Here is a 12,692-nt window from a genome sequence, read left to right on the forward strand (position 1 = left end):
TTTGCAAGACTTTGCAAACTGATTTGCAAACTGATTTGCAAACTGTATCAGCTCCAAGACCAAGACTTAAGGTTCACATACTATTTATAAGCAATTATACCAACATTGTTCATCCAATAAAAATAAAGACAACATATGCAAAAAGGCAAGTGAAAGCTAATGAAAACTAATTTATGAATTAAATTGACATGTCTTATTGTTAAAAGTAATAATGTAATGAGAACTGATTCAAACATCATGTTTACAAGTCTTCTTGTTGTGACCAGATGTATGACACACGCTACACTTTATCGACCTCTTCCACTTTGCTCCACTATTTGGTATCCTCTTTTGCCTTGGTCTTCCAGGTTTCTTCTTCTCAGTCGGTGGTAAAGAAATAAGTTCGTCGGGACGATGATTCGGAAGATCATAATCAACCACAGGTTCAATAACTTTCTCGTACGACGCACAATAATGAGAAGAACGATAGAAATCACTAATGAAGTCGTATGGACTATAACCTGCACCTGAAATACAACATAGAGCATGATAGCAAGGAAAATCGTGTACTCTCCAATACCCACAACTACATGAACGATTCTCAAGGTCCACCCGAAAAGATCTACCATCAACAACCTCAAAAGTCGAGGATGAAGCCCGTATTGCTCTAAAAACTCTACCTTTATTCAATCCTTCAGCAAGCTTTTTTTCCATCTCCGGTCCAAGAATAGTGGTCCAACTATACCCAAGATCACGTCTAGTAGAAAACAAAACCATCAACTTTTTGCGAATATAGTCAACCAAAGGTGTTATTGGATAGCTGCGACCTTCTAAAATCCATGAGTTAAAACTCTCAGCTATACCAGAACATGTATCACCATATCTGTTGCCTGGAAAGTAAGCATTTGCCCATTTCTCAACAGGTGCTGTTCTAAGAAATGCTTCAAAAGATTGGCCACCAACAGTTTTTAACTCTTCAAAAAGAGGTTTGAACTCTAAATGGTTTGGTGCATAAGCACATCGAGTGAAAAGATCAAGGATGTGAGATGATGCATATTTATTATCTCTTGTTCTAGTAGATATATTATGTTTTAAATGCCAAACACAATAACCATGGTGACTCGAAGGGAATACAGTAGATATACCATTTATAAGTCCAGGATGTCTATCAGTAAGAAATGTGTAAGTTCTTTCGGGAATAATCTGATAAAGAATCTCTAAAAACCATAACCAGTTAGCTTGATTTTCCGTGTCTACGAGCGCAAATGCAAGTGGATAAAAACCTGCAAAAACAATAAAAGGAACAACACTATAATCAACATGTTTGCAATGCATTTGTAGAAGATTTGCAAATCAATTTGCAAATCAGTTTGCAAATCAATTTGCAAATCAGTTTGCAAATCAATTTGCAAATCAGTTTGCAAATCAGTTTGCAAATCAATTTGCAAACCACAATGCAAATCAATGCAACCCACAATGCAAATCAATTTGCAAACAAATGCAAATCAATGTGCAAATTGATTTGCAAAGCACTGCAAATCAGTTTGCAAAACACTGCAAATCAGTTTGCAAAGCACTGCAAATCAGTTTGCAAAGGCTTGCAATGATTTGAACAAAATAAATACAAGAACAAAGCAGAAAAGAACATGTTTTACCTCCTTCGGCATTCTTGCCCGTTGCAGCTAATAAACATCCACTAAACTTTCCTTTGCAAAATGTTGCATCTAAATAAAGAATCGGACGGCAAAATCTAAATCCATGAATACAAGCCCCAAATGCAACAAATAAACGTTGAAATTCTTTTGAATCAGAGTCGATCTCAATTTTCACACAACTATTTGGGTTACTTCTTCGTAGAGCATCAACATAAGAAACTAAATGATGATAAGACGATGATGCATCCCCGTGAATATCCTTCAAAGCTAGTGCCTTGCCAGTATAAGAGTAATAGTAACTAACATCAAACCCATATGTATGCAATATATAATCAATAATTTGCCTTGGCTTGATAGATGGATCACTTTGAACACTATGCATCACCAATGTTTTTATCAAAGCACTTGTGAAACGACGTTTCTTAATGTCTTTTAGTCCAGCACCACAAGTATGACAATTATTCATCGTTTTGATAATAAAGATATCACTCTCTTTGGAGAATTTCGTGGAATGAATTCTCCAATTACATCCAGTTTCTTTTCTAGCACATTCCACTGTAACCCTATAAGGATCGTTTTTCACAAAACGAAATCCATAACCCGACTCAAGAGAGTATTTTATTAACTCCATACGTATTTCATGTACACCACCTGGAAATTTCTGACCTACATGTTTAAAAATGAATGCCCAAGTACTAGAAAGTAAAGGAACAGCACTTGGACTTGTGTTATGATTTGATGATGACGCGGTAGTAACGGTAGATGAAGAACAACTTGCATGATTTGTAATAGTAACTTGTATTTCAATAAGGTGAATATGTTTCGCCGAACAATAATAAAATATTGATTGTAAATGTAAATCAGATTCTACCTTCATATCTTGGTTGTTTATTTTGCAACTCAATTCGAAAAGTGATGGAGTCAAATCATTCCATTGTTTGCATAAGAACTCTTTCAAATGGAGTATAGTACTATCACTTCCAATCTTCGAACAAACAAAATTGCCCATATGTTGAAATACTCCAAGAACGGTCGGAACCATCAAACTGTAACAAAGAAACAGTTATGAGTTATAATAAATAACAATACTATTTGCAAATCACTGCAAAAGCAATGCAAACAATTTGCAATGCTTATAGAACAGAATTAATCTTATATAATTAATCTTCCTAACTCTTGTAAACAGAATTAATCTTATAGAACAGAATTTAAAGAAATCAAAATCAAATAGTAAATTATCATGAATAACTCAAAATTATTATTCATAAATCATAATCTATTGTGCAAATATATCTTATATTTGTTGATGAATGAAAACAAACAAACTAAGAAGAAATTATACCTTGAAACAGAAGATTCTCCTTCCATTGTTGTCTATGACTCCAATAATGAAGAAAACAATGTTAAACCCTAGAAAAATCTTCCAATAGTTGATCAAAATGTACTTTCTCTCTCTAGAATTCTTTCCAAAAACTAATTGAAAACCCTAATATTCAACTTCAAAAACTAAATCCAGAGATTCAAAGCTAAACCTAAAAGAAATTGTTGTTTTGATAGAGAAAATTGATCGAAACCCTAGCAAAGCTATAGCCAAAAATCGCCCAAATACAACCCTCTCGGTTAACTCTCGGTTTTTCTCTCCCACTGAAATCTTTGGCCAAATTGAATGTTGTAAATTTCCCCAAATAAGAAGGCTAATTAAGGTATTAAAAATGTGGTGCTTCTAAAATTGTCCTCCAGCCCTATTTTGAAAGATTTCATGGTGTCTAAAATAAGAAAACTTTGTTTTGAAGCACAGTATGGCTCGAACAAAAGAAAACAAGCAAAGCAAATCGGTCGATACATCTACTGGTATCGAACGTAAGGTATCAATTCGATCTAGTTTGAACGGGTTGTGCAGTTGTTTAGATGATTTCAAGAACAATATTAACGAGAACATCATCCGGATGTTGAAAGAGACACCATTCGGAAACTTGTTTGATGCAATATTGCAGAAGAGGATTACAACTAGTAAGAAGGATAACACAACTGATTCAGTGAACAAAGTACTCAAAACCTTCAATCTTAGTAGTTGTGAATTCCGTATTGGAAGCAAAAGTATAACGTTTACAACTAATGATTTGGCATTATTGTTTGGGGTGCCAAACGTTGGGAGTATTAAATTTCCAAAAGGAAACCTACGAAATAGTGAATTCATCCAAAAATATTTCAATGGATCAGGGAAGATAAAAAAGACGGATGTCAGTACTCGTTTGAAAGAACTATCAACGAAGATGGAGGAAGAATACGATGAAGGACTTGATGAGGATTTTGTTAAGTTGCTGCTTCTCTACATGCTAGCGACACTTTTTTATGCTAATGGTCCGGGAATTATACCACAGCATGCAATTAGTGCTGTTATTGATTTAAAAAAAATCAATGACTTCAATTGGGCTGCTGATATACACAGAGAATTAGCGGATAAGTTATCAAAATGTGAGACAACTTCACATTTTGCTGGTTGTGCAGTAGCTATTTTGGTAAGTTTATAATATGTTCTTTTTAACTTCATGTTATTGACATTATTGCTCATTCCCAAATTGATTTTTAACGATCTGTTATTTTTTGTAGTACTTTATATGTGAAAAAGTGAAAATTATTGAACCGATTGAAGGAAATGAAGCTCTAACTCCACGAGTAACAAGATGGGATCTTCAAATATTACAATCGACATTGAAAGAAGTTGATCTTGCCACTGTTGGGAGTGAGAATGTAAGATCTCTGTTGTTAAATGTTACTATTTTCCTTGAGAATTGGTTTGCAAGAGGTCTGCTAAGTTTCGCAAATCAGTTTGCAAATCAGTTTGCAAATCAATTTGCAAATCAGTTTGCAAATCAGTTTGCAAATCAATTTGCAAATCAGTTAGCAAATCAATTTGCAAATCAGTTTGCAAATCAGTTTGCAAACCAATTTGCAAATCAATTTGCTAACTGATTTGCAGAGCTTTGCTTTATAGTTTGCATATAGGTTTTTTAATATAGTTTTAAATATTAATTTTGAAATGCAGGCTTTAAAATTGTTAATAAGTTCTTCATTATGCACTTAATGCAGGTATATGATGAATTCCTAGAAATTAGTCATGAAGAAACTCTATTACTATCTTCTTCGAACAATTTGCAAATAAATGAGAGCATTGGAAATCACCCAATGCCAAAGGAAAGACCTCCAATGCCAGTAAATGATGCTTCAGCTGGAAAAACAACACTTGCCATTCTTGAGAAAAGGATTGATGATCAAGCGAATGAAATCAAAATGCTCAAGAATGAAGTAAGTAAATTAACAAGAAGAGTGAAGTATTTAGAAAAAAACGGCAAAGTTGAGGCAGGAGTAAATGAAGATGATGAAGAAAATAGTGGTGAACAAGGTGATGAACATGATGAAGAAAAAGCACAAGATGCTGAAGAAAGCTCTGGAAATGAGAAAGAAGAAGAAGACGACAATGATGATAATGAAGAAGGAGAGAGCAGTAAAAATGGGAGAGAAAATTATGAAAAAGATGGTGAAAATGGGCAGGGTAAAGATGCAGAAGATAACAGTAAAGATGATGTTGGGAGTGATAATGTAAGATCTTTGTACTCAAAGTCTTGATTTGCAAATTGATTTGCAAATTGATTTGCAAATTGATTTGCAAATTGATTTGCAAATTGATTTGCAAACTGATTTGCAAATCAATTTGCAAACTGATTTGCAAACTGATTTGCAAACAGATTTGCAAATCAATTTGCAAACTGATTTGCAAATTGATTTGCAAACTGATTGCCTTGCATTTTAGGTAAAAAATAATAAATGTTTATTATGTACTTAATGCAGGTTAATGATGAGTTCCAACAAACTAATCATGAAGATGAAGAGAGGGGCGAGGGAGATGAAAAAGATGGTGTAGATGAAGATAGTAGAGTTGGAAAGGAATTGGATGAACATGATGTGAGCAAAGATATAGTTGATGTTGTGAAGGAGATAAATGAGGGACTAGAAAAGGAAAAAGCAAACGAGGAAAACAAATATGAGGAAAAAACAGAAAGTGATGCCGAAATGAAGAAAGAGAAGGGAAAGGGGAAAGTGGAAATGGAAGGCCTTAATGAGGAACAACAAAGAGATGAAAATGTTGCTGAATTGAGGGAAATAGTTAAAGGATCCATTGAAAAGGGTGTGAAGGAGCGTCCTAAGAGAAAACAACTGGAAGACCCTATGTTTGTTTACACTAAAAAGGAAAAGAAACAAAAAAAGGCAGGACACACTTCAAAGGTGAATGAGAACAATTAAAAACATGTGTTCTAAACAATATCTTTAATAGTTTATTATGTTGAGTACATTCGATTACTTCGTTGTTCTTGTATGAATTTGAATTTTGGTATCACTTTTTGAATTGACTTGCAAAGCTCTTTAAAATCGCTGCAGAGCTGTGCAAACTGGTTTGCAGAGCTGTTTGCAAACTGATTTGCAGTGCTTTGCAAACTAATTTGCAGTGCTTTGCAAACTGGTTTGCAGAGCTGTTTGCACAGCTTTGCAGAGCTTTGCAAACTGGTTTGCAGAGTCTTGCTTTATAGTTTCATTTTTTTTTAATCTTTTTCATTAATATCTGAAGTCTAACAAATCTTTTTATGACATTGTTGATTCTATTAAATGTAGGAACAACAAGTTGAAAAGGGAAAAACGGTGTTAATTGATGACGATGATTTTGAGGATCCACCAGTTGAATATGGAAATGTTCTTGACCTAACAAGGTGTAAAATCTTCAAAATGTTGACATCAAAAGAGAAAAATGCAATTCAGAAAGATTGGTGTGATTACCGTAGAAGGTAATGCACATTTACTGTGTTTTTAGACAAAATTTACTTTACTAAAATAACAGAAGTGTTTGTCAATATTTTTTAGTGATCTTGTATGGTGTTCAAAAGAAGAGAGGATCAACATAACAGTTGATCAATTAGAAGATCTTCTATCAAATCGATTTGTTAATGGGTCAATCATCGATTGGTTTGCATATAAATTGAAGAAGGAAGGGACCGAAAAGAAATTCACTTACATCAGCCACTTTGATAGCGTAAGTATCTTTAATTTTTGTTTTTCTTAGTACGTTGATTGTATTTGTTCTTATATGTTGCTGATTTGCAAATTGATTTGCAAACCATATTGCAAACTGATTTGCAAACTGATTTGCAAACTGATTTGCAAATTGATTTGCAAACTGATTTGCAAATTGATTTGCAAACTGATTTGCAGAGCTTTACAACTCAGTTGCAATGATGTCTTTGAAAAATAACGACAACATACTCACATGTTTCTTTAATTATTTTTCAATAGAAGCCGAAGATGACCGATAGTTTGACAACAAAGATATGCAACTTTGATGTTTCTTCTCAAATGCTGATATTCCCGCTTAATCATTCAAAGGGAAATAAGGATCCAACTGGTTATCATTGGTCAGTTCTGATATTGTGCATGATGAAACCATGGAAATGGTTTCACTTCAACTCCATGATGCCAAGAAAAAAAACGAATGACAAATTCTCCGCATGTGCGAAAAATACGGTAAACATATATATACCACAATTCGCATAAATAAAATGAATAGTGTAATTAAACTTATACTACAATGTTTAAATCAAGTATTTTCTTATATTTTAGGTAAATATTGTGGAAGGTCTTCTTATTTATGCTTACAATACGGATAATTTGCGTCCAAAACCTCCATCAAGAATTAAGAGAGTGCAAGTAGACTGCCCACAACAACTAGAAACGTCGTAAGTATAAATTAATCATGCTTATTAATCAAGTAATTTTTTTTAATTTATAAGCTAAATGACTTGTTTTTTCTTTACAGAGTTGATTGTGGTTTATATGTATGTCAATTCATTTCGAATGCTACAAAAGGCCAGGATTTTGAAGAAATGGAGATTGACCCTCATGAGATAACAAAACTTAGAGGAAAGATAGTTGCTGAAATTGTTTCAGATGAAAAATATTGTTGGATTCAATCAAAAAAAGGCGTTTGAATATAGTGTTTGTTGTGAATATTTTGATGAATGTGTTTGTGAATATTTTGATGAATCTTTAATAGCTTTTTAATCTTATTATGTTGAGCATTTATTTGGTTACTTATTTGGTCTGATGAATTTAGGTTTCAGTGGTTTGCAAACTGATTTGCAAATTGATTTGCATTGTGGTTTGCAAATTGATTTGCAGTGGTTTGCAAATTGATTTGCAGTGGTTTGCAAATTGATTTGCAGTGGATTGCATGTCTTTGCAAATCAGTGGTTTACAAGCTTGATTCTTCTAATTTTGTAATTCAATTAATCGTTTTTTAAATCTCGACAAAAAAAACGAGGACTACACCTCCGAACTCCTGTAAAAAGACACGTAATCCAATTAGTTTGTAATTCATCAAAATGTTGCATACATTGTGTACATAAATTGAGTTCCTTAATTAACATCTAAGTTGCAAAAGGATTCTAAATTTATTTGGTGACTTTGCAATCTGTTATTCAGTGGTTTGCAAACTGATTTGCGGTGATTTGCAAACTGATTTGCATTAGTTTGCATTATGATTGGCAGTGGTTTGGAAACAAGATTTTTTATTCAAATAGTCACAACATACTCATATGTTTCTTTAAATATTTTTCAATAGATGCAGGATGAACGAAAGATTAAATCCTTTTCGAAAGATTTATTCTTCATTTTTTTATTCGTGAACTCATCAAAATTGAACTCATCAAAATAATACGTGAACTCATCAAAATTGAAGGATATGCAACTATTCCCAAAAGTAATTTCCATCGAAGTTGCAAAAGGATTCTGAATTTTTTTATGACTTCGCAATCTTGTATGCAGTGGTTTGCAATATGGTTTGCAATATGATTTGCAATATGATTTGCAATGGTTTGCAAATCAGTTTGCAAATCAGTTTGCAATATGGTTTGCAAATCAGTTTGCAATATGGTTTGCAAATCAGTTTGCAATAAGGTTTGCAAATCAGTTTGCAGTGGTTCGCTATATGGTTTGCAAACTGGTTTGCAAACTGATTTGCAAACTGGTTTGCAAACTGATTTGCAAACTGATTTGCAAACTGATTTGCAAGACTTTGCAAACTGATTTGCAAACTGATTTGCAAACTGTATCAGCTCCAAGACCAAGACTTAAGGTTCACATACTATTTATAAGCAATTATACCAACATTGTTCATCCAATAAAAATAAAGACAACATATGCAAAAAGGCAAGTGAAAGCTAATGAAAACTAATTTATGAATTAAATTGACATGTCTTATTGTTAAAAGTAATAATGTAATGAGAACTGATTCAAACATCATGTTTACAAGTCTTCTTGTTGTGACCAGATGTATGACACACGCTACACTTTATCGACCTCTTCCACTTTGCTCCACTATTTGGTATCCTCTTTTGCCTTGGTCTTCCAGGTTTCTTCTTCTCAGTCGGTGGTAAAGAAATAAGTTCGTCGGGACGATGATTCGGAAGATCATAATCAACCACAGGTTCAATAACTTTCTCGTACGACGCACAATAATGAGAAGAACGATAGAAATCACTAATGAAGTCGTATGGACTATAACCTGCACCTGAAATACAACATAGAGCATGATAGCAAGGAAAATCGTGTACTCTCCAATACCCACAACTACATGAACGATTCTCAAGGTCCACCCGAAAAGATCTACCATCAACAACCTCAAAAGTCGAGGATGAAGCCCGTATTGCTCTAAAAACTCTACCTTTATTCAATCCTTCAGCAAGCTTTTTTTCCATCTCCGGTCCAAGAATAGTGGTCCAACTATACCCAAGATCACGTCTAGTAGAAAACAAAACCATCAACTTTTTGCGAATATAGTCAACCAAAGGTGTTATTGGATAGCTGCGACCTTCTAAAATCCATGAGTTAAAACTCTCAGCTATACCAGAACATGTATCACCATATCTGTTGCCTGGAAAGTAAGCATTTGCCCATTTCTCAACAGGTGCTGTTCTAAGAAATGCTTCAAAAGATTGGCCACCAACAGTTTTTAACTCTTCAAAAAGAGGTTTGAACTCTAAATGGTTTGGTGCATAAGCACATCGAGTGAAAAGATCAAGGATGTGAGATGATGCATATTTATTATCTCTTGTTCTAGTAGATATATTATGTTTTAAATGCCAAACACAATAACCATGGTGACTCGAAGGGAATACAGTAGATATACCATTTATAAGTCCAGGATGTCTATCAGTAAGAAATGTGTAAGTTCTTTCGGGAATAATCTGATAAAGAATCTCTAAAAACCATAACCAGTTAGCTTGATTTTCCGTGTCTACGAGCGCAAATGCAAGTGGATAAAAACCTGCAAAAACAATAAAAGGAACAACACTATAATCAACATGTTTGCAATGCATTTGTAGAAGATTTGCAAATCAATTTGCAAATCAGTTTGCAAATCAATTTGCAAATCAGTTTGCAAATCAATTTGCAAATCAGTTTGCAAATCAGTTTGCAAATCAATTTGCAAACCACAATGCAAATCAATGCAACCCACAATGCAAATCAATTTGCAAACAAATGCAAATCAATGTGCAAATTGATTTGCAAAGCACTGCAAATCAGTTTGCAAAACACTGCAAATCAGTTTGCAAAGCACTGCAAATCAGTTTGCAAAGGCTTGCAATGATTTGAACAAAATAAATACAAGAACAAAGCAGAAAAGAACATGTTTTACCTCCTTCGGCATTCTTGCCCGTTGCAGCTAATAAACATCCACTAAACTTTCCTTTGCAAAATGTTGCATCTAAATAAAGAATCGGACGGCAAAATCTAAATCCATGAATACAAGCCCCAAATGCAACAAATAAACGTTGAAATTCTTTTGAATCAGAGTCGATCTCAATTTTCACACAACTATTTGGGTTACTTCTTCGTAGAGCATCAACATAAGAAACTAAATGATGATAAGACGATGATGCATCCCCGTGAATATCCTTCAAAGCTAGTGCCTTGCCAGTATAAGAGTAATAGTAACTAACATCAAACCCATATGTATGCAATATATAATCAATAATTTGCCTTGGCTTGATAGATGGATCACTTTGAACACTATGCATCACCAATGTTTTTATCAAAGCACTTGTGAAACGACGTTTCTTAATGTCTTTTAGTCCAGCACCACAAGTATGACAATTATTCATCGTTTTGATAATAAAGATATCACTCTCTTTGGAGAATTTCGTGGAATGAATTCTCCAATTACATCCAGTTTCTTTTCTAGCACATTCCACTGTAACCCTATAAGGATCGTTTTTCACAAAACGAAATCCATAACCCGACTCAAGAGAGTATTTTATTAACTCCATACGTATTTCATGTACACCACCTGGAAATTTCTGACCTACATGTTTAAAAATGAATGCCCAAGTACTAGAAAGTAAAGGAACAGCACTTGGACTTGTGTTATGATTTGATGATGACGCGGTAGTAACGGTAGATGAAGAACAACTTGCATGATTTGTAATAGTAACTTGTATTTCAATAAGGTGAATATGTTTCGCCGAACAATAATAAAATATTGATTGTAAATGTAAATCAGATTCTACCTTCATATCTTGGTTGTTTATTTTGCAACTCAATTCGAAAAGTGATGGAGTCAAATCATTCCATTGTTTGCATAAGAACTCTTTCAAATGGAGTATAGTACTATCACTTCCAATCTTCGAACAAACAAAATTGCCCATATGTTGAAATACTCCAAGAACGGTCGGAACCATCAAACTGTAACAAAGAAACAGTTATGAGTTATAATAAATAACAATACTATTTGCAAATCACTGCAAAAGCAATGCAAACAATTTGCAATGCTTATAGAACAGAATTAATCTTATATAATTAATCTTCCTAACTCTTGTAAACAGAATTAATCTTATAGAACAGAATTTAAAGAAATCAAAATCAAATAGTAAATTATCATGAATAACTCAAAATTATTATTCATAAATCATAATCTATTGTGCAAATATATCTTATATTTGTTGATGAATGAAAACAAACAAACTAAGAAGAAATTATACCTTGAAACAGAAGATTCTCCTTCCATTGTTGTCTATGACTCCAATAATGAAGAAAACAATGTTAAACCCTAGAAAAATCTTCCAATAGTTGATCAAAATGTACTTTCTCTCTCTAGAATTCTTTCCAAAAACTAATTGAAAACCCTAATATTCAACTTCAAAAACTAAATCCAGAGATTCAAAGCTAAACCTAAAAGAAATTGTTGTTTTGATAGAGAAAATTGATCGAAACCCTAGCAAAGCTATAGCCAAAAATCGCCCAAATACAACCCTCTCGGTTAACTCTCGGTTTTTCTCTCCCACTGAAATCTTTGGCCAAATTGAATGTTGTAAATTTCCCCAAATAAGAAGGCTAATTAAGGTATTAAAAATGTGGTGCTTCTAAAATTGTCCTCCAGCCCTATTTTGAAAGATTTCATGGTGTCTAAAATAAGAAAACTTTGATTTGTCTTTTTAACCAAACAAAACAGGAAATTGGGCCTCCGGCCCAATTTCCTGTTTCCAATAAACATGATGGAAAAATTGTTTTTCTTTTCCGTAAAATTTATTGTGTGTTTGAGTGAATGAATCATAAATGTATAGATTCATGAGTCCAAATAATTATTTAGAGCATCTCCAATGGAACACTCAACCTCTTAACACTCAGAGTGACACATATGACTTTTTGGAGTTTTTGATAAAAAATCATCTCCAATGGAACACTTTATTTTTTTTGAAACCTAATGGAACACTTTGTTAGACACTCTAATATGATGTGGACACATTTATTATAGAGTGTCTAGGGAGAGAAACTCTAAAATGAGAGTGTCTACTTGAGACTCTGTAAGTGTTACTTTATAATTCCAACCAATAAAAAACCTTACTTTTCAACTACTTTTTATCTAGTGGGATTGTAGAGGGACATGTGTATTAAGTATAGAGACTTTACCAATCTTCATTGGAGACTAACAAAAATTAGAAAGTCTCTATATTG

General features: G+C 33.4%; 3 protein-coding genes across 6 annotated transcripts; 1 reads left to right on the forward strand and 2 right to left on the reverse strand.

Moving 5' to 3' along the window:
- Positions 1 to 157: 157 nt before the first annotated feature.
- Positions 158 to 3,368, reverse strand: LOC147551833 (protein FAR1-RELATED SEQUENCE 6-like). Of its 2 annotated transcripts, XM_086672333.1 has the most exons (4): positions 2,977 to 3,368; positions 1,635 to 2,680; positions 1,125 to 1,262; positions 558 to 736 (listed from the first exon to the last, which is right to left on the reverse strand). In XM_086672333.1, exons 1-4 carry the CDS (start codon positions 3,000 to 3,002, stop codon positions 666 to 668), a joined length of 1,281 nt encoding a protein of 426 aa, XP_086528459.1. In that variant the 5' UTR covers positions 3,003 to 3,368; the 3' UTR covers positions 558 to 665. The 2 variants fall into 2 exon arrangements, with proteins under 2 accessions (XP_086528458.1, XP_086528459.1); XM_086672332.1 differs by having other exon boundaries at positions 158 to 1,262.
- A 62-nt stretch (positions 3,369 to 3,430) lies between these two features.
- Positions 3,431 to 7,771, forward strand: LOC147551834 (uncharacterized). 2 transcript variants are annotated; one of them, XM_086672162.1, is made up of 9 exons: positions 3,431 to 4,153; positions 4,245 to 4,385; positions 4,725 to 5,234; positions 5,484 to 5,918; positions 6,303 to 6,472; positions 6,549 to 6,717; positions 6,978 to 7,205; positions 7,302 to 7,417; positions 7,498 to 7,771. In XM_086672162.1, the coding sequence occupies exons 1-9, from the start codon at positions 3,434 to 3,436 to the stop codon at positions 7,667 to 7,669; spliced, it is 2,661 nt and encodes an 886-aa protein (XP_086528288.1). In that variant the 5' UTR covers positions 3,431 to 3,433; the 3' UTR covers positions 7,670 to 7,771. The 2 variants fall into 2 exon arrangements, with proteins under 2 accessions (XP_086528288.1, XP_086528289.1); XM_086672163.1 differs by having other exon boundaries at positions 4,725 to 4,940.
- Positions 7,772 to 8,893: 1,122 nt separating this feature from the next.
- On the reverse strand, positions 8,894 to 12,217 carry LOC147551835 (protein FAR1-RELATED SEQUENCE 6-like). Of its 2 annotated transcripts, XM_086672044.1 has the most exons (4): positions 11,720 to 12,217; positions 10,378 to 11,423; positions 9,868 to 10,005; positions 9,301 to 9,479 (listed from the first exon to the last, which is right to left on the reverse strand). In XM_086672044.1, the coding sequence occupies exons 1-4, from the start codon at positions 11,743 to 11,745 to the stop codon at positions 9,409 to 9,411; spliced, it is 1,281 nt and encodes a 426-aa protein (XP_086528170.1). In that variant the 5' UTR covers positions 11,746 to 12,217; the 3' UTR covers positions 9,301 to 9,408. The 2 variants fall into 2 exon arrangements, with proteins under 2 accessions (XP_086528169.1, XP_086528170.1); XM_086672043.1 differs by having other exon boundaries at positions 8,894 to 10,005.
- Between the last annotated feature and the right edge of the window lie 475 nt (positions 12,218 to 12,692).

Source organism: Eschscholzia californica, unplaced genomic scaffold, assembly GCF_041429995.1.
Source record: "Eschscholzia californica isolate CP2 unplaced genomic scaffold, dmEscCali1.0.p SCAF_3, whole genome shotgun sequence".
In the NCBI taxonomy this organism is placed as follows: domain Eukaryota; kingdom Viridiplantae; phylum Streptophyta; class Magnoliopsida; order Ranunculales; family Papaveraceae; genus Eschscholzia; species Eschscholzia californica.